Here is a 23,547-nt window from a genome sequence, read left to right on the forward strand (position 1 = left end):
TGAAAGAGACACCCGACTTCAAATAAAACCGAACGCGTACCACGCAGTTGCCATCATTCCTCCGCGGGGCTGTGAACTGGGATGCCATGTGCGTGCCACGCCAAACCGACTCCACAGGCACCGTCTTGGCGCCCTGCTTGCGTGCACAATACGGCGGAACGAAACCCGGCGCTCGAAGCACCGAAGCAACAGTGCCACGAGCGCAGGAGTGCGGTGGGACGTCTGGTGAAGACACCGGGCAGGAGGCCGCCCCACGGTGACCGACCGACTGGCGGGCAGCCGGCGGTGGACGGCGCTCGAGGCGTCTCCAGAAACCCTCCCGAGCACTGCTGTCCCGCTGGCGGGGTGCGGTGAGTTTCTGGAAGATGCCGAGTGTTTTTGGGGGGCGATTTTGCCGGGATCCGAGAGCGGACTGGCACAGGAGCCAACCTTTCGGTGACACAGTCCCCGCAGGGAAACCGGACCCTCTGCCGAGCCGGAGGTATGCGTCAGCTGTTCACAGCTCCTTCCTCCTCCGTTTTTCATGGCTTAAGCATTCGCCTAGCACCTCCATTCACTCACACAGCCAGCCCTCTCCCTTTCCGATCCCTTCCCCATTTCCAGAATAGGTTTTTGTCACCTTGGAAAAGTAATTTTAAATCTGTGCGGGTGACCTCTCCTTACCTCCTCCCCCTTCTTACACCTTCTTGGTCAGGGAAAGGGGTCCCAAACCCCCTCACCTCCTCAACCTTTCAGCAGTTATGTTCTCCGTATCACCCAGGTCTGGGGTACGTGTTTTCTGAAGGTGTATGCCATCTTTGTTTCGCCTAATTGAAACGCACTGGTGACACTCTTTCCACATTTCCATTTTGTTTGCTTAGAGGTATCTGCTTCTTTATTTGGGACGTTTGGACCACAGACTCTCTGCACGGCGAGCCGCGATGGCAGGGCACCGTGGGCGGCCAAGCCCCAGCAGGCTGCAGCCGATGGAGGTGCGATGGCTGCTGCCCCAGAACCGCGGCCAGCCCCCGACCCGTGGCCTGCCCCTCGCCTCTCCCAACACCAGGCGAGGAAGGCAGCGCCGAGCACCTGCCCACAACGCCCCAGGGGGGCCACCTCTGCACCCCGGCTGCACTTCGGGGAGGGCACCCCCGCACTCGGACCGGCCTGTCGGCAAAATGGGTCCTGGGGGCCTCCTTCGCAGCCGCCCCTCGCCTCACACGCGCGGCCCGCGGCCGCAGGAGCTGGGGACCACCGCGCCCCGGCTCCCCTCAGAGCCGAGGGCTCCCCTCAGGGGCCGCCCCCCCCCGCCCCGTTCTAGACGCTTCCGCGCCCCCCGCCACCGCGGCGGCTCTTCCAGCCGGCGGCCCCCCGCCCTCCGCCGCGCCCCTCCCCTTCCCGCATGCGCGGCGCGGCTCTGGCGGCGGCGGCCGGGGAAGCGCGGCCGCGGGCCGCTGTGCGCAGGCGCGCAGGGCCCGGCCGGTGGGCTGTTCCGTCGCCGCGTCTCCCCGCCCGCCGGGGCGCATGCGCGGGCCGGCGGCGCTGGGGTTCCTTGTCTGCGCCCCCTCCCCGGCGCCCGCGCAGGCGCAGAGCGGTAACGGAGGGGGCGGTCGGGCGCGTTCCGTTGGCAGCAGCCGGTTCCTGTCAGCGGCGGCGGGTGGCGGTGCCCGGTCCCGACGGCGAGCGGAGCCCCCGGCCTGGCCCGACCCAGCCCGATTCACGGCCCCGACGTGCGGAGCGCCGCGCTCTCGCCTGCCGGTGTCTCCCCTCCCCACCCCGGGGCGGCGGAGGCAGCAGCGCCCCCCTCCCGGCCCGGCCCCCTCCTCCCGCCGCCCCCCTCGCCCCTGCCGGGCCGCGGAGCTGCGATGCCCTCGGACTTCATCTCTCTGCTCAGCGCCGACCTCGACCTCGAGTCCCCCAAGTCCCTCTACTCCAAGGGTGAGTGTGGCAGCGGGCCGGGGAGGCGGGGCCGCGGGGGGGCCGCCGTGCCCGCGCCGTTAACCGTCGCTAACGGCCGGCCCTGCCGCCCGGGCCCGCGCGTCGGGCCGTCCCCCCCCCCCCGCCTCCTCCTCCTCCTCCTCCTCCTCCTCGGGCCGGCGGGGAGCTTCGCCCGCCCCGAGGGCCCCCCGCCCCGCCGCTGGCCTGCGGGCCGCGCCGGGATGCTCGGCCGCCGGCTCCCCGCCGCGAGGGGCCCTGCGGTCCGCGCTGGGGCTGAGCCCGGCTCCCCCGGCCGCATTCCTGGCCCGGCCGCGGCAGCCTCAAGAATGTGTCCCGACAGGTTCCTGCGCTCGGGGCCCGGCGGCGGTCCCCGCGGGAGCGGCGCTGCGGCGGGGGGCTGCAAGGCCCCTTCCCTCCCCGCCGGTGCCGGGCCGGGAATGCGGCTGCGGCCCCGCTCGCCGCCCTGTTTGCCTCGCCGTTCGGCGGCGCATCCGCAGGGATGCGGGCCGGGGCCCGGCGCTGCCCGCGGGCGGGCGCTTCGGCCTGGAGTTGGGAGCGCGAAGTAACGGGGCACGGGGAATACGGGCGGCTCGAGCTTTCCCGAAAGCTGCTCGTTAAGTTTCTCGAAAGAGGGTTGCAGGAGAACAAGCCGCCTCGGAGAGGACGTGAACGTGCTGATTTGGGTTAGAAACTGGCAAAGAGCCCGAGAAGTGGAGGGTTGGTTTTCGGCACGGCGGTGGGTTACGGTACCGGGGAGCTCGGACCGTCCCCGGGCGTGAACTCCCTGCATTGGGTCTGTGGGGGAGCAGGGGGTGAAACGGCAGCGCGGGTACGTGGGGGGTCGGGGCCGAGAGAGAATGTGGGGAATGTTGAAAGTGGTAGTTGATAATATCTGAATTTTAGTTTTGACAAGTGCACGGTAATAAGGATGTGTATATTAGAACAAATGTTACGTACTGCACAAGTTCTTAACTCGTTTTCTCTTGTTTAAAAGACTTGAAAGTCCCTGCGAGTAGTTTGTTGAACGTATCTGCCCACAGTACGACGGAGGGGGAGCAATTTTGGGGCTGTACGGCAAAAGAAATGTAAAGTCTTTTATTACCCTGAGGTGAAGGTAGCTAATCAGAGTTTAATGTTGTTACAGGAAAGATTAAACTTGTTTAGAATTTTTGGAACTAATGATAATATGCTCATTAACTCTGAGTTGTGTGTCGTTAGTGCTGAAGCTAAAAGAAATAAAAAGACTTTAACGAGTCAAAGCGCATCTTTAAAGCTCTCAAACTGCTCCAAGTCATTGTCTCGCTGTTTAGAGATCTTAAAGTTATCACCAGTGTATAATAGTTTGTAAATTTTTTTAAAGATGTTACTACAGGGGTTTAAGGCTCTCCTGTGTGTATTCCAATTGGTTTCAGTGCTAGTGAGGGCAATAGAAGGGAAAGAGTACTTTGAAAGAGAGCAGTTCTAATTAAAAAATACAGGTGATAAAACCCCATCAAAATTATCATTTATTGAACTGGAAATTTGAAAAGTGTGCACCGTTAAAGTAATTTGTAAAACATTTAAAATAAAAAGGTTCCATGTAAGTTGCGAAATTTCTTCAAGGACTCGTGCGTAATTTGAGCAGAACTTGTGAACTCACCAATCTTACTGTAAATTCTCAAATTTTTTTATATTTAATAGAATGGTAGAGTGTCTGTTTCAGGTAGGAAAAGGATCTCAAACTGATTAATCAAGAGTGTATTTTTTCTCTGGTGACGTTTGGGTTCAAAGCTAGAAAAGGACTAGAGAAGGATGTTTGATGCTTCGGAGTGGCCATAATGAGCTGCTTGATCCAAACAAGATGGCATATGATAGAGATGTATAAAGCAGTGAATGGTTATAAAGAGGTTAAAGCAAGGCTTGCTTTTCATATTTTGTCATAATAAAAGATCAAGGAGATGTTAAGTTGAAATGCAATTTAATTTAAATTAAAATTGAGAACAAATGAATACTTTTACAGAATGAATAATTAAGTGATCCTCTTGCCTGTGAGGTATATTAGTACAATTTTTAGCTGGATTTAGGAAAAGGCATTAGTAGTTATCTGATTAATCGGAACACACTTCAGTTGCCTTTTTTTTTTTTTTCCTAGATAGATACGGATAAATTTATCCTGTGGACAAATGCTCTGGATCAGAGTATGACTACAACTGATGAGATAAAGGGAAAGGTCTGAACACAGTGAGAAAGCCACAAATATGCATTTGTGATGAGGGTGTGTTAGGAGCATGTAGTTTCTCATAACTGCTCTCCTTTTAGAAATACAGCTACCCCGCAGTTTGGAATCCAACTCGCAGATTGAATCGGGGCCAGTAACTTTTCCTCTGAATTGCATTCCTGTGTGTGAGTCGGGATGGTTGCGGTTTAATGATACGGGTCTTGTAAGTTTGTCAATGATGATCACTGCGGTGTTTTGGAAATACAAAGATCATGAAAGTGAGAGAAGCTGTAAGATTGGGGTGGTCTTGGGAGTAACAGGTTTTCTAACATATAAACTTTAGTTTATTGAAATTAACGTGGAAGAGTCTTAGTGTACTGATTAAAATATACTTGCCTGCTCTTAAAAGTGAAGTTACATTTGAAAACCCAGTGAATCGAGACGTAGCTTATGCTAGTGCAATTTTTTATGGTATAGTTTGTCCTGTTCTCTGGGCAGACCGAGTTCTGTCATCAGTCTTGTCCCTGTGCTATGTGTTAAGGTTTTGGCTTGCATGGCCATTTCAGTTAAGATTTTTGTTTACAAATTCCTTTAAAAATGTTAAGCAAAACTTCTAAAAGCACACAAACCTAAGGTGAAATGGTAGTACAGACAAAGGGAGAGTCCTTAATTTAAAACTTGATCTGACAATTTATTTGAGTTATTTCTTTTCATTTATGTTTAGCTTGGGAAAGAGAATATTTTTCTTTGAGTGCCTAAATACTTTATCTTCCAGTTTTTACTCTTGTAGGTGTGGTTTCATGAGCAGTTCCAGCCAGTGTGAATTCCCACTTGCAGAGTTAAAACAGTCTTGTCCCCGTCTTCTCCTTGCCGCTCTGCTCATGCCAACCCTTACGTGGCCATGCAGTGAGCTGGGTTGGGGAACTGATCACGTTAAAATTAACTTGGCTTTTCCCTTATTCCTTCTCACCCTGCCCCCCAACAACAAGAAGGAAAAGGGGGAGAGAAATGTTGATTTTTAACTAGACGAGTATCCTGGTCATGTTTGCTGTGGGTCTTTGTGAATGGCTTGTGCTGACTCAAGGAAAGGACATGTGAAAACTAGCAGTGGGGAAGGGTGGGACCATTTCTTTCAGCAGCAGTGCCAGCTTATATTGGCTTAAAATGATAGTGAAACTGTACTGAAGTTGCAGGCCTCTGGAATATGACTGGTATAGCTGTTAAAAATAAAATAAATGCGAAGTGTTGATTCCAAGGCCTGCTGCTGAAGCTCATCCCCACAGTTTCTGAGGAACTGACTTGTGCTAAGGACTAAAACCCGTCTTTTTATGTATAATCAATATTAAAAAAAGCTATATGCTTTGTAACCATTGCAGAAGGATGGTATCTCCTAATAAGAAGATAATAGAGATATACAAAAATGTACGCATTTTTGAATGCTGGAAGTGTTTAGAATGTAATAGGTTTAATTCCCATCTTTACGTAACATACTGTCCTTTTTGAAATAAAACAACCCAAATGTGCATACAAATTAGTAATGTAGTAGAAAAATCACTGGAGCATAAAACCTAAAACCTTGAGGCTAGTTGTTCTGTGGTTGAATATGATATGCAACGTTCAAATACAGCAAAGTTAGCTATTCATTGTAAACAGGCAGAGGTGAAAAACTGTGATTAAAGCAGTTCATCAAATGTCAGGTACTAAATCTGAACTGATTAAATGTGTGATTCATTTAGCTAATACATTCATTTTGAACAATTACAAAGTAACGTGTGTGTACTAATAAAGTTGCATTTTTGCATTGCAGCAAGTATGTTCAGAACTTTTTATTCATCATCACCCACCCCCCCAATTTTGCTTTACAGTTACTCAGCTGTGAGTAACGGTAAAGCTGCAAGACTTTCTGGAACTTGGAAGCAACAAGAAAAATGTTAGTAGTCTCCTAAATAGCTCTTTTGCCCTAAGAATGTCATATAGTCAAAACTCAATTTTCCTCTATGCTTACATCTTAAATGACGGTAATCTACTTGCATTTACTGAGAATTGTTGATACAATACGTGGTTTTTGGTGATTTTTTTTTTTTTCCTACCAGAACCTTTTTCTTTCCATGATCCAAGGGATAACTCTAGTAAGACAGTGACTGAATTATCAAAGAGAAATGGAACAGATGCTTTATAAAAATAGTAAGAGCCCGCTTTTTAGTTTTGAACTCTGGAACTAGTACTAGCAATTTTTAGGAATAGAAATAATACTTAGCTTCTTTTTGTAGCTCATAGAAGGTGCCATGCTGGACAAGCAGTGCTGAGTGTTACGTGAGGGACGGACTGTGTACATCCGCCTGCTGCAGCTCTTCCAGCTGCCCCCGGGACATTCTGACTTAAGTCAACTGAAATGGATTCTGCCAAAGTTCCTTAAATTCTGTGTCAGCCTCGTAAATGTCCGTTTCTACTTTGAATCCTACTAGTTTATTGGTTTTAAAAACAAAACTATGGAATATGTTGTTGCAGGATGATGATGTGTAGTGCTGGAGGTAGGGGGGAGGATTTTGAATTCACAGCTTTTCGTACTGTAATTTGAATATTCCAGTGACAGGGCTGTTTAAACAGACCCTTTTCCCTGCCGTCTGTTCTCACCCATGTACTGTTCTCTGAATTGTGCCAGCACAATTGTTTTTTGTGGCTACAAGATGAATGGGATTGGGAAACCAACCTAGAATGAGTATATTGTACTTTTGATAGGATTTTCTAACATTGTTCTGCTCCCTGGTCTGGTTTACTGTGCAGCTGCACAAGTAGTGGTGTCAAGACAAGAAAGGGGGTGTCGAGGACCGGGATTAAATGGTGGAGGAGGGAGCAGGTGAGGTAGAACTGCTAAACTGGCTCTGCCACGGAAAGGAACGCTCCTCACGTTGTTCCTGCTGTTGCATTTGCTGTGGCTGTGCTCTTGTCCCGAGACCAGGAAAGCCAGGCTTCCTGCCTGGGCTGGTTTCTTGGGGATCAGTGAGGGAATCCACTTCTGGAGCTCGGGAAGCCAGGCAGGACGCCGCAGCACCTCTCCTGCTGCAGGCGTGGATGGAAGAGTGTGAGACTGTGTTCCTGCCTTAGGGTCTCCAGTGCTTGCCTGTTTGAATCTGGGTGTAAATGTGTGGTGTGGATCAAGGAGTAGGGGAAATTAAGAGGAATTAAGTAAGCTTTTTCTTTAGTTCTAAGACTAGTTGAATTTTTTCATTGTCAATTTTACTCGTTTTGGGTACTTTACATAGTTCTATGAAAGTTGTAGATTTTTTCTGTTAAGAGACTCTCCATACATTGCCCAATTCTCTTGTCCCATTTCAATTTAGATATTCAAAGAAACCATAATTGGAGAGAATATATTTCAGTCCCATGGAAGGATTTGAATATTGCAATGAGGAGCTTGAATTTGACTTGATTTAGTGAGATCTCAGCATGAGCATGGCAAGTGTCGCGGCGATCCATTCCACAAGGAAATGGGCTCTGGTGCTTCGTCAGCCGGGGCTGCTCCCGGAGGAGGGGTGCTGTTGAAGCCTGCAGGCCCTGAACGTGTGCTTCCCTGTGATCAGATGTGTTGGGTTCAGACTTCTTCCACTTGCAAAGTCAAATGGGTACGTTTTATTACGTTGTCTTTTAATCCAGCAACGTTGGGGAGTTCTCGGGGACCCAGTGGTTGGAAAACTGTCGTAAGTTACTGTGCAGGTACTTCTGATTGCTGATATGCTTTGCAGGAAGGCGCTCTTTCCCAATACCTTAGTCTGTCTTTTTCCAGCTCATCGCATTCTTCTTATGCCACTTGGCATCCCTTATATTTTGTTTTGTTCTGGAAAGTTCTTTGTGCAGTTCTGACACTTGCTCTAATAGAGATCTGAGAATCTTTAAAATATGAAAATATTAGGAGTCAAAAGTACTCGTGTTTCGGTTAGTTCAGGACCTGCATCTTTGAAATCCATTATAGCTTCTCGTAAGGGGAATCCATAGGATACTGCTGTTTAGTACAGTCAAGAAGTAAATTTTTTATCATGTTTTCCAGATTGTAGGTTAAGATTTTTCAATTTTTATAAAGCATCTGATCTTTGTTTATAAATTTTCAACAGAATAGTTACCTTTTGTTGGGGTCTATTGACTAAAAATGGTTGTCAGGTGGAGCCTTGATCTGATTTTTGCACCGGTACACAGATTACTTCATTTTATGTGGAAATGTACTTCTTTTGAGTTGGAAAAAATGAAAGAGAAGTAATGCTTTCTTTTGTACAAAAAGGCAATGGCTTGAACTCATTTTGAAGTTTTGATATGCTGGCAAACCCTAGCAGAAATTGATGAGTGGCCAAAGTGCAGGTGAAGTAAGGTATGTGGTCATGTCTGTGCAGTTTATCACCTTCGTTATCTTCTCTGTGTTTATGTAAAGAGTAAACTGATGAGGTTGAATATTCCGACAAGTTTTGGCTTTCTCATCAGCAAGTACAGCAATTATTTTAGGAACAGGCTGAAATGAACTCTCAGATATAACTTTGAACTGTGTTGTAACAGCGGATTCTAATGGTCACATAGTAAAATCTTAAGTAACTGCTATTTCCAAAAGCATGCAGTGCTTTAGCAGTGTTTGAAATGTTAATGCTCAACATCGGTTACGTTAAGTTACTAACTCGTGTAGTTCTGAGTGATCTGTATGGTGAATATCACTGCCCCAGACTAAGAAGAATGTTTTCACTATTTACATAAATATGCTGTGGAGAATCGTTCTCCAATTCCCCTCGATTACTTGTCCCTCCAGCAGTTGGAAAGGTTTTACAGTTGCTTTATAAATAATTACAAAGAATTTGGGTCATCTTACGAAGTTTGTGAAACTAATGCAGTATGCCAAAGTAATGCAAATTTTGATACTAAAAGCAGATTTGAGTTGCGGTGAAGTTCAGGCTGTTTGGCGAGCAAAAGGAAGATGGATAGCAGTTCCTATTAATGCCCAGACAAGATGAAGCGTATAGGAAAAAAAGAAATTTAAAGACAGTAATAAAAAGTTTTCAAATGTTGGAGTTCTACTCCTGTTCAGAAAAACTGACGTTACAAGCCAGTTGTTTCAATTGCTCATTGTCTAGAGGCCTGATTATTTTTTTGTTTTGTTTTGTTTTTTGTACGGATTCACCCAGCAGAAGAATCTGTAAGTTTTGATAGTAGCGCTACGGAGTGATTGGAAAATAATAAGCTGCAGAGTTCAGTAGCTTCTATTAACTATGACAGTTTCTGTTTTCTTGTGCATAGGGGAACATGACCTACTAATACAACTATTAACTGATAGTGGTCATGCAAGCGGCTTTGCAAAGTGGGCTGGAAGACGCGAGTTGTAAGGGACAATCTGCCTCTGTTAAAATGACGTTCCCTCAGTGCTTGTCCTCCGAGAGCGCTGATGGCAGCAGCGGCTCCTGAGCTGCAGGCCGTAGCAGAGCTCATGCCAAACAGCACCGCACGTCTCTCCGTTTGAGTAACGCGAGTCCCACTAACAATGCACGTTTCACAAGTCGGATATGTCTCCCTTTGCGGTGAGGTTCCTTTGTATGTGTGCGTGTATGTGCTTATTTGGGGTATAACAGGAGTATCTAGAATCTTACTCGGTTCTTTTTTGACTCTTGATTAGTTTTTGGATTCAGCAAGAAATTCCACAGTCCAATTGTATACTTGGTGAAGAAATATTTTGTGTCTTCTGTTTAAAGTTTACTCTCCCTTCAGTTTAATACTGGGAATGAATAGGTCTCCTGGTTTAAAATATTTGAGTATGTTTTTGTTTCTCGGGGGGAAAAAAGGTGGCTTAGCTTGGAATATGTATTCCTATTAAAGCAGATTTACTGAGGAACTTACAATTACGGTTCCTAATGGTCTTGGTTATAATCTCATAAGTAAATGCTGCAGACCCCAGGAATCTGATTTAGGTTAAACTCCTGAAAACGATCAGATGTTCCATTTGTGCAGGGGGTGGTAGAGGAGCAGGGTGAGTACTTCTGGAGGCAGTGCCAGGTTTCAGTCACACAGTCGTTGAGGTGGCAGGGACCTCTTGAGATCATCTAATCCAAACCCCCCGCCCAAGCTGTGCCAGCTAGAGCAGTCTGCCTGGGACCATGTCCGGTTGGGTTTGGACTGTCTTCGTGGATGGAGACTCCACAACCTTTTGGGCCAACCTGTGCCAGTGTTTGGCTACCTTCATGGTTAAGATAATTAAGCTGGAATTTAGTATGTTTTAATTGGTGCCCATTACCTCTTGTTCTGTCAGTGGGCACTGCTGAGAAGAGCCTCTCATTCCCTCCCATCAGGTATTTATTTCTACACATGGGTAAGATCCCCTGAGCCTTCTCATCTCCAGACTGAACAGTCCCAGCTCTCTCAGCCTCTCCTTGTGTGAAAGATGCTCCAGGCCCTTCATCTTCGTGGCCCTTAATGCATGTCAGTTTATGAATTCTGAAACGCTTTTACTATTGTTGGAACACTTGTGAGTTCCCACATCACAAATTCTCATGTCTAGTGTTACATTGCAGTCATTCTCTTATTAGGGCACTAAGTCAGGTTTTTCCTTTTGAATATAGCTGTTCATTTTCCTGAAATCTGTAGGAAATGAACACAAAATCTCAGTGTACTATTACCCGTTTTGCTGAGGATATCTACCAGGTTCAAAACCTATTGGGAGATGTGACTGCCATGTTGCTCCCTTAAGAAAGGGGGTTACACTCGTTTATCAAGAATGTGTTCTTTGAGAGGGACTTTCTGGGTGTTCCTGGAGTTCTGTGCTTCAGGCACACTTAGCACGTGCAGCCGTGTTAAACTCCTCTCTGCGTTTGTTAGTGATAGAGAAAGAACTTCCATCATCTCTTGTCTGTAAGTATATTTGTGTGAGTGTGATCAGTGCCCTTCCTTAGCCTGTGTGCGGGTTTCATTTTGGAACAAATCTCATTTTGTTTTTCTTTTAGGGCAACTCAATTCTAGACAGGGCCATCTGCCTCGCCTTGAAACTTGAACCGCACCTGGAATGGAGTTGCTCTTTAATCAGATGGGGAAATCATTTGGTTTCTTATTTTGTGGCCTGAAAGGATTCAGTTTAAGCTTCAGTAATTCAGTTATTTGCTGCCACTTAAGTAAAAAAGGTACTTTTGGAGGTGTGGTAGCACAGAAGGGATTATATTGTTTAGAGTAAATTTAAGTACTCCTTGCTGTGCAGGTATTTCAATACATTAATACAATAGCAAAAGAATTCATTTAGGAAGATTACTAGCTTTCTGCACCTGAGCCAAGGAGTCTACAGGCTTTATTTTTACTGAATTCAGCTTTTAAACATAGAGGAAAGACTGCTGAAGTACTCTGGGTGTTTGAAACAAATACTTTATATAGTGGAATACTAGTTATCTGTTGAAGAAAGTCTGAGTACAAGTTTTTTTCCCCCCCTTAGAAGTCCAGTAAGGAAAGGCAATTTAATCAAGCTGAAGAGATCTTTAAGTATAACAGCATATGCCTTCTGAGGAGCTGGTCATAGCAGACTGCAGTAGCTCAGCTTATGGGGGGGAGGGGGAGGATAGTCTTTTTGGAATCCCCAAAAGCTTTTGACAGGTATGCTGTATCCATGCAGATATCATCTTTATCTGCACGCTGGCCAATTATTCCTATGAACTCTACCCCTTGGTGGACTTATCTTCCATTATGTTGTCTTTCCTTGAATCAGTGTCAAGCTTTAGTGTATACAAGGTGTTGCACAGTTTAACTGTAGATACAAAACTGAAGAAGATTTGAATGAAGGGGAGAGGAGTACGAAAGCCATGAATGGTACAGCACAGGTAAATAGGCAGTGCTTATTTTTTATTTTTCATGACTTCAGAGTTAGGAGATACCCATGCAATGACCAGGCAGCAAGGATAAATGATTCAAGAAGCTGTTAGATTGTAGAGGATTTATCTGTTTAGGGAAGCCCGTAAGCTAGGGAGTTAGTCTGTAGCCGACTGTCAGATTTTGGAAGGTATTCTAATAGAAATACTCTTCTAAACTTACTCGTTCTTGTAAACCTTTCCTTATAGTTTGCTGCTATCAGAGAAAAGATATGGGCTAATCAATATTTAGTTTGATTTGTTACAACCATCCTTAAGTTTTACATAACTTGGCAGTTCCAGAGCAGTTATACCACTGTTTTTTTCATTGCTGTTCTTCCTCCAATTCCATTGGGGTTTTAGCTCTGTAGTAGAGAAAGGAATCTTTTATCCACGTTTTGCCGTTAAATGGTTGGCTTAGGTTCCCGCTTGTCTCCTGAGGGTCATGTGTGAACGTATTTGGAGAAGAACTTGCTTAGTAGTTTCAAAACCTGTTTTTACAAACAACTTGCATCTTTATTTCCTTGAGGAATTCCTTCCAGGTGCAGTATTTCACACAGGTCTGCCTGTGGTTGAGTATGCACCTCATTAGTTGCATCCCTCTTTATCTGCAGTCTAAGGGAGGCTTGGTGTGTCTCAGCAGCACCGCTTGTTAGAAAGAACAAAGCGCTTGTAGAGGTAGAGCCTGAGCTGGAACCGTAGCGCCTTGTGCTTGATGAAACCTTACTCTGAACAAATGCTGTCCATAACACAAGCTTCTGCATTATCATTCAGGCTCACTAAAAAGGATTGTATTTATAATCTTCTTTTTCCCTTTCCTCTTTTTTTCCAATTTCCGGCACGAGCGTGTTCAGAGTAACTGCTGTTAGTGCTGAACGTGACAGAAAGCTGAGCTGGCAATCTGGGACTCGTGTGCTGGGCTCCGAGATGCCTTCTGACTGTATGAAATGTGGGTGAAGGCTGTCTCTCATTACTTTCAATGTTTTTTAACATTGATGCAGTTTTACCTCCTAGTCTGGGATCTTGCAATACCAGAGAGAGAAGGTGAGATACAAGAGTCTCGGGCTCCATCGCTTTCACACAACACATCTTTAACGTACCTGATCAGTTTATTAGAAGCTGTGTTACGGATGTCAGACTTTCAGCAGAGCTTTCTTTTAACTGTGCCAAGGAGTATTGTTTGTTAAATGTTACTTCATGTTTGTTTTTAAAAATTATGTTTATCATCAAACATAGTACTTGAATTATAACTAGAAACCAAAATGATGGTAGGAAGCATAAATATTTCTCAGTTTTGGGGAATGACAAAAGAAAATACCTTTTAATGTCAGTATCTTACTAAAATGAGTAAAGGGAGGGAGGCGTGAAGATGGTTTGTGGGCTCAAGATGCTAGACATCATGCTAGGAGTTACTAGGACCTGTCAAGTCTCCTGAACATAGCCTCTACACCAAGGTTTATAATGAAATATTGAATCCAAGAGATGGCTGCAATGTATTGAAAATCTGTCTGAATACCTGTATACTTTTATTCTTCAAGGTCAAATACCGTGGTATAGCCTCAGAAGAAAAAAGTGCATATATTTTTCATTGCTGGTGTTGCATTTCTTGTTCTACAGCAAATGTAAGAGACGGCAAAAATAACCCCATCGGAAAAAATTGTGCAAACCTGAAAAGGCTGAGAAACATTGTTCTGAGACAATAGTAAATGGAGGGTCAGGTGGACTTCTGTGTGTCTCTGAATTCAGATGGTGTGTTGCACCTTCGGAACTAGCATAACTGGCTGGAGCACCTGATTACCTGTGTGTTTCTGGTGAACTTTGATTTTGAAACAATAGCAATGTTTTAAAATGGTTGATAAATAGCTGTTTTTGATATTCTTTGGTCATACTGTATTTGGGTTTCTTCGAGCATTTGAGAAATAAAGTCTTTGTAGTGACAGAATGTGAAGATGGGGAGAAAACCAACTGTCCTTAAAATTCAGTTTAGTATAGAATCACAAGTAAAGAAATGCCATTGTTATAACAACTGTATATAACAGTGTTATATGGCAAAATGAGGTTGTTTGAATTCCTTAATTGAATTTTCATACCTATCATATTTGGATTCTTTCCAAACGTAAGCTTAGCTCAGTTTCCTGAATGCAGGAAGATTAAAACATGGCAACATTGGATTTATTTCTTTTTTAATTCTTAAAGTATTGTGAATGGATCGATTTCTTTAATTTCTCTTTTTTTTCCTCTCCCATTTTGGGTTGTTTATGAGAGAAATGTGCATCTTTGAATACTAATCCTCACACGTAGTAAAGCCTTTCAAATACGTTGCTAAAGGGTTTAACTTTCTAGGAGAGCGGTACCCTGTTACGTTCATGTACGTGCAGGTCTGTCAGTCCTTAGTTGCTCTGCCTTGTCCACTGTGGTATTTCGGTAGCATCATCTGCGTTCTTGGGTTTTTGTCTGGAGCTTACAACTGCATAGCATAGACTTTTCAGTAAGTCATTACTGGTCCATTTCTTGAAGTGAAAATTACTAAATAATGTTGTTCTCTCTTTCTGAGGTGTGTAAAATTGGATGCAAACAAGACACAGGATTTATACTGTCTGTCTACATTTATAAAAGTACTCTTTGAGCTGTGAATGGGCATGACTGAAACACAGTCAGGAAAGCTTTCTTTGATGTTTGGATGCGTGCCATAAATAGAATTCAGCTAACACATGCCTTTGTCAGTTGTTGAAATTCAACTTTAAAAGGATTAATTTCTTAACCCTACCCTGCTGTGCAGAATCCTGAATATTGAGATTAACAGCTTTCCTGAAGGTTAGTGGAATACTGCAGTAACTGATTTTTGTTCAGTTATGAACTGCTTGCAAAATTACCTTTTTAATACTAGCATTTTTGGTACTAATACTTGTGTTTTAAAAAATGCAAGAAAAAACTTTTAGCTTTCGTTTTTATGAAATAATAATTAAATAATTAAATAATGATATCACGGTTGCGATAAAATTTTAATGACTTTGGTGGTTAATATTACTGATCACCTTTCTTTAAAATAGAAGTGACTGTCTTTCAGTAAACTATTCTCTCTTCTTCACTAACATACTATAATGTGTATTTCAGTGTTGGAGTAGTAGCATTTGCAGGCAAGATTTGGATTTTACAGCATCCAGTGCTACATCATCAACACGGAGTGCTCAGATCCTCTGCTGATTCTTCAGAGTGGAGATGCACCGACCTAAACTTTTTAATCATCAAGTTTTCTAGTCCACGCAGAACCACGGCATCTGTCTTTCCCTACGTGCTCATGAATTGTGTTGATTCAGGGTTTGCTGCTTTTGTCTGAAGCCAGAGGGAACTGGAAGGAAGATTTTCTGTTTGGCTGTGTAAAACATCCTTGTATACACTGCCGTTTCTTTGAAAACCTGCCACTGTTGCTGTAGCAGCAATACAGTTCTGCCAGTATTGACAATAGCAGGAGCACTGGCGGGAAGACTTGCTTCCAGTCTTTTACTGCTTTACCATCTACAGATACTCTGAATATAGCATGGCAGATAAAGAGAGAGGGAATAGTACTCTATAGTTTGTTTCCACTGCCCTCTCTTCAGAGGTGCTACTGAAATGACGGCACCAGTACAATGTCAGGAAGCGTGCCAAGTGTCTTGCTGATACTTTCGTTTGAGAGCTGCGTGAAAAGTAGCGGCCCAGGTATTGTTGGGGAACTTATTCAGAATATGTTAATGTGTACAGGAACAGAAGGAAATAGTCTTTACAGATTTTAGGTTACACTGTCAATTTGAACTGAATCCTATGTTTAATCACATTATTCTGAGACGTACTTGAAGACATGAAATACAAGCATTGGTTTAGTAAGTGTTAACTCATGGACTGAGCACTGGGCTGCAGCCTGGGTAAGAGAAACTCGATTGTGTCCTGCTGCTGGCTGGGGAGCCTTTGAGTTACGTTCTTCTCACGACTGAGTTTCTGCATTTGCAAAAACAGGCGTAATCAGACCAACAACTTTGTAAAATGTTTAAGGTGTCTGTATCGAGATCATTAAGTATTATATGGTGTCCTTCTGCTCAGCTTTGCTAAGTATAGGCTTTTTCTTGTCCTTTGGCTTTTGCCATGCAGTTATGCAACAAGAATATTTCATTCTTTGAACAGTCGCTGCATTTTGTCTATTCTTATGTGTGCTCAAGTAGGGTCTTCCCTTCTTGCTCCCTATGAAACTTAAACCTGCCTTCAGGGCTGTTTGTCTCATTTTAACTACTGCTAAACAAGCCTGTGTTAAGTCTACTGAAGTTGCAAAGATGGTAGGAAATACAGAAACTATGATAGTCTGTAATATATCATAAATCCTCTTTTGACAGATACAGAACAAAAGCTGATTTACTCTTTGTTGTCTGTTCTTTCCTTCTTCCAAATCTTTTTTGAAACTTTATCATACAAAATCTCTGCTGTACGTTAAGTAGACCTGCCATTGTCTGCAGTTGTGGGTGATTCTCACTTCTGTGAGTGAGAGTTTGGATCTCCTATGAAGTACTCAAAAAAGCCAACCAACCAAATGGAAAAGAAAGGAGAAAAAAACCCCAAACAAAACAAACCCAAAAACAAAAACCCCCAAACCCCAACAATAACAAAACCACCACAGTGGAGTAGAAAGTACTTTAGTGGTCACAGATTCGTCTGGCCTGTGCTTATCTCAGTCTGTTTCTGTTCTGGTTTTATGCACTAGGCTCTCTGTCTTTCTTCTAGTTGCCTTTCTCAGACTCTCAAAGCTTCCTCTGTTGAGCTTCTTACTGAGTCCTTGTTATCCTGCTTTGGTTTCCCGTCTGTGCAGTCCCTGTTCCGATGCACTGCGCCAGCCCCCTTATCAGCATGCCATCTCATGGAGCAACAATTCTTAAATATTCCATGGGCTATGTACAAATATGTTTAATTTGCACAAACATATAGGTGTGTATTCTCAATGTAGTAATGTTTTGTCTTCCTAACTCAGAGACAAAAAAGGAATAGACTGTTTATATTTTCACTGCAGAATTTACTCCAATGGGTCCTGATGTTACTTCTCCCAGTTGAGCCTAGATGAAGCGAGAGCAGTCACTGCGCTGTGCAATGTGGGGTTTCTGTATTGGTTCTAATGCCTGTTACACTTGAGGGTGGCCTGAGGTTTCTGAAACGGATCCTCTGTTCTCTGTGCTGCAGGAAACAAATTTGTTCAGTAAATTCTTTTCCTGGGATCTGGAGGAGAACCTCTTTGTCTTTGGTAGATGTATGGAGGGAGCGGTGGGGAGGGCTAAGAGCTGGAGGGCTCATCAGGTTCTTCCTGACAGGCGAAATAGTTTGCCTCAAAGTATTCCCACACCCAAGCTTTTGTATACAGAAAAATCCATGAGGGTCACATGACACTAACATTTTGCAACAAAGCAAGGCTTTGATTAGATGTTGAATATTTAGAGCTGATGTAACACTCCCCCTGTTCCCCCCCATCATTCTTTAAAAACTCTTTGTGAAGTAAGCTATTGCGGTGGAATCAGTGGCGCACAACAAACTCAACCACTAGACTATATTGTTTATCATAGACATTGGACTTCTGAGTAGAACAGAACTTCAAGTTAAACAAACCACAGGGTCTTCTGGCAGATTCAGAAGCCTAGATTTTTCAGGTGTAGAATAGATTTTGCTTCTAGCATCTCTTACCCACAAAGGTTTTTGAAAGATACTCAGTTGCATATATAGTTTTATTAAAACGTAGCTACCTTTGGAGGAAGGAGTGACAGTCAGGCCCTTAATTGACATTTGGAACCTTGGTAATACAGGTTTAGCCCAAAACTGTGTCTTAATGTGAACTGATTATCATCACTGAATCTTTATGCATGTGTGTATGGGTACTCTGAACCCGAATTTGTATGCTTAGCTGGGGATGTGGTGGAATATGGACGCCATTATTTTTTCCTTTATAGCTTTCTTTAATTTGCTGAGCATGTATGCTTCACTTTTCTCACCTACCTCCCGTGTAGCAGAGGCTACGTGCAGGGTCATGTATTTCTAATTGTTTTTTAATCTTGGTTTAAACAACTCTCTTTGCCTGTTTGCTTGCTTGGTTTTTTTGATCAGCTTAGAGTACATCATTAGAAGAGATTTCTGCTTGGATGCTGCCAGCTGATTAGAAGAGTACACCAAGGTTTTGTCTAATCTCTGGTGTGACTGTCATGTGCTGCAGCAAGGAAATGGCTTTGGAAGAAGCAGCCAAATCTGTATGGGTATTAAAACATGTTGAGGAGACTAGTATCAGTGGGGATCAAATGGGCAGCCATTCAGTGCAGGGAGCTTATTAAAAGACAAGGATTAACTTTGCTGTTCTTCATGAGGTCGTAGAATTGGTAAGAGATTTCCAGGATGTACCTACCCTTAAAGGCAAAAAATGCCAGCTGCAAGTGGAAAATACCCTGTCTCTGCCTCTACTGCAAACAATTTGGCTGGTTCTCTTCATCACCCATTTATTGATCGTGCTGTCCCGCACAACTGCCTTTTGAGCGGGAAGGCTGTCATTACCTTTTAGTCTGGGGGTGGGGACAAAAGGGACTGAAGAAGCCCCCAGCGTTAGAGGGGTGAAGTTACAGGAGCAGATCACCATGGTGGAACAGACAGATGGGTGGGCCGGGGGGAGAGCCAGGGCTGTATTTCAACCACCTCATCAAGGCTGGGCCTGGGGAACAACCTGGAGAAGTGGCATTGAAGTAGGAGTTGGAGCTGCAGCCAGGCTGAGTGATGTCTGACATCTTTGTTGTTAAGAGGAAAACTTTAGCAAAACCAGGGATTTTCCACATCGTGATCAGAAATTGATTTAGAGGCTGTTACGTGCAGTGAAAGGATGGCTTCAGCTAAAGGCAGAAGCAATACTTCTTTCCTGGGTTCCTTTTTTGTGTTCTTAACGGTGTGTTGTCAAAAAGAAACTTGAAATAGTGGGGAAATGTTGGCAGGTTAACTGGTTATTCTACTGAATTTACATTGATTACTTAAAAAAAAAAGGGGGGGGGGGAGCAGGAATTACATGCCTAGAAAGCAGAAATGGCTGTTTTACTGCATATCATCCTCTTAGCTCTGTAGCAGGATTCTGCGACCTGTGGCAGTCTGGAGTAGATGACCTTTTCAGATAGTGATATCAGTCTCCCTCTACATTAGTTATGGCCTCATTGCTAGTTCGTCAGGGCAGAGTTCTCCATCAAGTTCATAACTTGGCTTCCATGCATGGAAGTTCTGGGTGGCATGGCTTTTCTTCTGGTAGAGAATAGCAAAGTGTAGGGATCACTGGTACATCTAAAGAGCATTCCATAATGTTTAAGGCATTTGGTGGTACTGACAAAGTGAGGATGTCCGCATTCATCATGGGTGAGCCTGCTGTTGCTTTTAAACATTGGAAACTGGTCTTCTCAGCTGTTTTCCGTATCTTCTGTGCTCCCAGCGTCACCAAGTGCTGAGTTACAGGAAGAAGCTCTTTGGTCAACCAACCAGAAGGATCTCAATTAAATTTGCTGGTAGGCTAGGAAAGCCTCACAAAAGTTTGAGAAGGATGGACAAGTTCTTTTGTAATATCATGAACCAGTCCTAGCAGAGCACGAGTTAATGAGGCACTAAATTACTAGAAATTGCAGTTCTTAATCTGTATAGCTGAAATTCCTGTGTAGATGCAACCGGAAAGTCATTCAAGAGTCATTAAATGTGAGTAGCTGCAGAAGAGTCTTGCAAGCGCTGTGTGTGATGGCATACTGGATCCATGTGTACTTGATTTGCTGCATTACAGCTAAATGGATTATTTGCAACTACTTTCATTAGCTATTTTGGGGAAACTACTTCTCTTTCCTCTTCCTGCCTTCCGTCCTCTTGAAGTGACAGAATCTATCTCCGTCTCAGTGTTAAACTTGTGTTATTTAACACTTTCTCTTGAAAGTGGCTTCTGTTCTGACCATAACAGGTTATCTGGAATTCTGAAATAAGAATTCTCCTTTTTCGTTATGACAGAGAGCACTCTCCATGGCGAGAATACGTGTGCTTTGGAAAAAGTGGGGCTTTCTTTGGGACATGTCCAAAGCTGCAGTGGCTTCTCACAGAATCTTATGGTTGTTTTAGCACTCCCAAATAGGATGCAGTTGTGTTGTGTTCCCTTTGCTTCCATAAGCTTAACTGCTATGGTCTTAAGAATAAGGTCTAAATAGAACTACAGTTTCCTAGTTAGTAAGAAGGAACCTGATGTTGCTAGTGACAAGGCATGGTGTGTTTCTGAAAGGTCCTTTGATACCGTGATGATGAGAATGGTTTAAAAGTTTTAGTATTTTTTGTTGGTGGTGATGGGGAAAGGCTAGAGTACTTAGATTTTGCTGTGAGCCCAGATGACTGTAATTTAGCCTGGTTAGTCTGTGTGTAGAAATCCAAAAACATTCCTACAAAGGGGCAACTGTGTGTGTGCACTAAGGTGAAGTGAGTAAAATAGGAGGAGAAGGAGCACTTAGAAATTTCAGTTTGCCATCATGAACCAAGCCTCTTGCACTTCCACTGCGATATCATCAGATCAGCTTCACCCACTGTTGCCTACCTTCGCTGAGTTACTTTGCCTAAATCTTTCCTGGGCCTCTCCTCTCTCTCCCTCCAAGACAGAGCTCCTGTCACCAGCTGCTGTGACTGATCCAGATACATGTTGACCCAAGGATATGTTTTTGTGCAGACTGATCGTAATGCATCCAGCCCTTTCACAGATAGCTTTTGTTCAGTTCTCTTAATTTAAAATGAACTGATTTCAGTTGTGTGTGGCAGTTTTTACTAGGTGAGCATCCCCTTCTAGCAGTGTTGTGTATCCTTTTGTGTATCTTTGATTTGTTGCCGCTCTTGCAGTTTTTTGAGCAAAGTGGTGGTGAATACCTTTCACTTGGGGCTGGATGCTGGCTTGGTTCCTGCTGATAGCCAAGTGTACTGGAGTGCTTATTGTTTGGCTCGGGTGTGCTGTTTTTGATGTGCTGCAATAAAAAGCAAGTACGGCATCATATTACTTGATTATTTTTTATTCATATTTCAATTCTGAATGTTTTGTGCTGTTTCAAGCAGTACACTAACAAAATCTTGTTGTCCTCAGATTTAAAATTTTGTGGTGTTGGGTATTGACCTAATGTTTGGTGCCCTTCTGGTCAGTATAGCCATGTGAAATACAATTTTCTGAACTGTCAGTGTAACTGGCAGGAAGATCAAAGCTACAGGCAGCTGATCTCAGATGAGAGATTATAGGGGTAGGATAATCGGATAAAGGGCAGGGGAAGAAATTTGACACTTAAAACACTTTTTGTAAATCTGCCTGTCCCCATGCGTCCTTGATTTCAGTAGTAGAATTTGCGAAGCCTGGGCTTCTCTGGTTAGTCTAGTTGAGGTGTTTTGAGAGAAGATACGAGATTCGGGAGTTTATTGTAAATAGGATGTCTAAAAACTGATTATGTGAATGTAGGTGAAGGTTTGTATGCGGAAATGAGCGTGTGTGACTCTTGGCTGATCGTTAGTATTTTGTTAGTTTGTGTGTTGATCTTGTTTATATTTCATAATAACAGCATTCCTGAAATGCATGTTCCTCTCTTCCTATATGGAGAAAGAAAATGTGTTTAGGGGAGATGTTAGGTATAAATGGAGCTACTTCTAGCAAAAAAACCAGAAACTTGAGATCAACTAATATATTGGTCAAGGGGATTTGAAATCAGCAATAAGTTACAAGGCGCTTTGTGCTGTCAGCTGACTGAAACTTGTCTTGTTGCTTCAACACAGTGGCTGCTGAAAACAGGAATTCTGTCTACATTTTTTTTTGTTGCTAATTAGGTAGAAATACATAACGATGCTGAATTTTTATTTTTGCCTTCAAATGTAATACTGCATTTACATAACAGCTTTTTCTTCTTTGTGGGTGTTTTCCACATGAATAAATGTAAAATTACAGCAGAAAATTTCATATACTCGTCGTTCGTGTGTGTGCACACACGTGTGTAAAACATGGTGATGGAGGTGAGCTGATCAATACGGGAGGGAGCTTTAGGTATTTAAACATGATACCAGGCGTGGAGGGAAACTATATCCTCTGGGGAAGAATTAGTTTCCTTGTAACAACTCTAATCTTTCTGGAATTTGTCAGTTTTTGCTTTAATGCTATTTATAGTGCAGCATATATAAACATTGGCTTGTGTTTAGGTGAAAACACATCAGACTTCAAATGAAACTTTTTGTGAAAAGCAGGTTTGTTGCAGCAAGCTTTCTTAAAGGCATCCAAACAATTTCAGATTCCTCAGAGAAGTGTTGAAATGATAGCTCCTGGTAATCCAGTTCACTAAAGACGTGTTTTAGACTATGAAGCTACATCTGTTCTGAAGAAAAGCCAGGAGGTTTTTTTCTTAAAGTTTGGATTTGACCTTAAATTTCTGCCATGTGTCAATCGCATGGCTTTGATCTTTTTTTCCTCTTCCTGTGTTACCGAGTAGACCTCCCACGTTTTCCCTCACTCCTGTTTGGGACTTTCTTACGCAGTATTTGACGCGCTGCTGGGAGGGGAGGGAAGTTACGGGGAGCCGTGAGAGCAGAGCGGGAGATAGGCCTGGAAGAACTGGGGAGGCAGAGGAGGCATTGATGGTGGCCAGGGCTGTGCTCTCTGTTTTGAACCTTCATGGTGCTGTTTGTTCGCCTCTTCCACCACGTCTGTCTTCTCCTGGCTGCACCTGCAGCGACTTCCTAATGGCAGTGTTTCCTTCCCTCCTAACAGCTTGCTCCAACCTCTCATATTTACAGCTGTCAAGGCTAATGCCAGCTTCTTTTCCAAGTGTAGGGCTCGCCTTCAATTTTAGGTGTGGTATCCAAGTGTATTGGGATAAACACTGGGTGTTGTATTTTAGACCAGGTTTCAAGTACTTTGGTCTTTTATCAATGAGGCATGAAATTAAAGATTTGCTTTTAATGGTCTTGTGATCTTTGAGAATGTGCTTCAATTCTAATGCTAGCTTTTCCGTCCCTCCCTCTCTTTATCATATTGTTAGAATTATTCACAAAGATTATAATTGTGCTTCTTGTGGATTACTGCTAAAGTCATGTGTTCCCTGAGAAAAAATATGCTGTGGGAGTTTTGGATGTGAGCATCCCTTTAAAGCAGCAAACTGGACAGAACCTTCATCATGTTTGAGAGTTAAAAATAAATTTCTTAAACAAAGAAAAAACAAAACAAAACACAACAACCAACCCAAAGAGAAAAGCTCACTCTTACCTAGTAACTTAGCTTTTGGGAATGAGGCTTTGTAATCAACACCAAATATCTTATGAGTCATGACAGAATTATGATGATGAGCAACTCTCTCCTCAAAGAGGATTTCTTGAGAGACAACAGAAGGGAATGAAAATATATGTGTGTGTACATATACAACATATACATAAAAATATAAAGGTTTCTTTACTTACATGCTCACACACATGCTGTGTTATGATCCCTCATTTTGGGGCCCGTCACTAAGCATTTTGCATAACCGAAATACTTGGTGAGTTGCTTCCGGTGTCTGAGGTGTAGAAGAATATTCAGCA

The 23,547-nt window shown here is 43.6% G+C and overlaps 1 protein-coding gene across 2 annotated transcripts in view; it reads left to right on the plus strand.

Annotated features, from left to right (window-relative positions):
* Positions 1-1,462: 1,462 nt before the first annotated feature.
* Positions 1,463-23,547, plus strand: part of NFAT5 (nuclear factor of activated T cells 5) — a 74,497-nt gene continuing 52,412 nt past the window's right edge. The window contains exon 1 of one of the 2 annotated variants that reach the window (XM_075161713.1): positions 1,463-1,917. In XM_075161713.1, coding sequence (XP_075017814.1) covers positions 1,845-1,917 — 73 coding nt within the window. In that variant the 5' untranslated portion in view covers positions 1,463-1,844. Of the gene's footprint in view, positions 1,918-2,476; positions 2,601-23,547 lie in introns of those variants that run through there. The other variant, XM_075161711.1, reaches the window with a different exon arrangement.

Source organism: Calonectris borealis, chromosome 12 (genome assembly GCF_964195595.1).
Source record: "Calonectris borealis chromosome 12, bCalBor7.hap1.2, whole genome shotgun sequence".
NCBI lineage: Eukaryota > Metazoa > Chordata > Aves > Procellariiformes > Procellariidae > Calonectris > Calonectris borealis.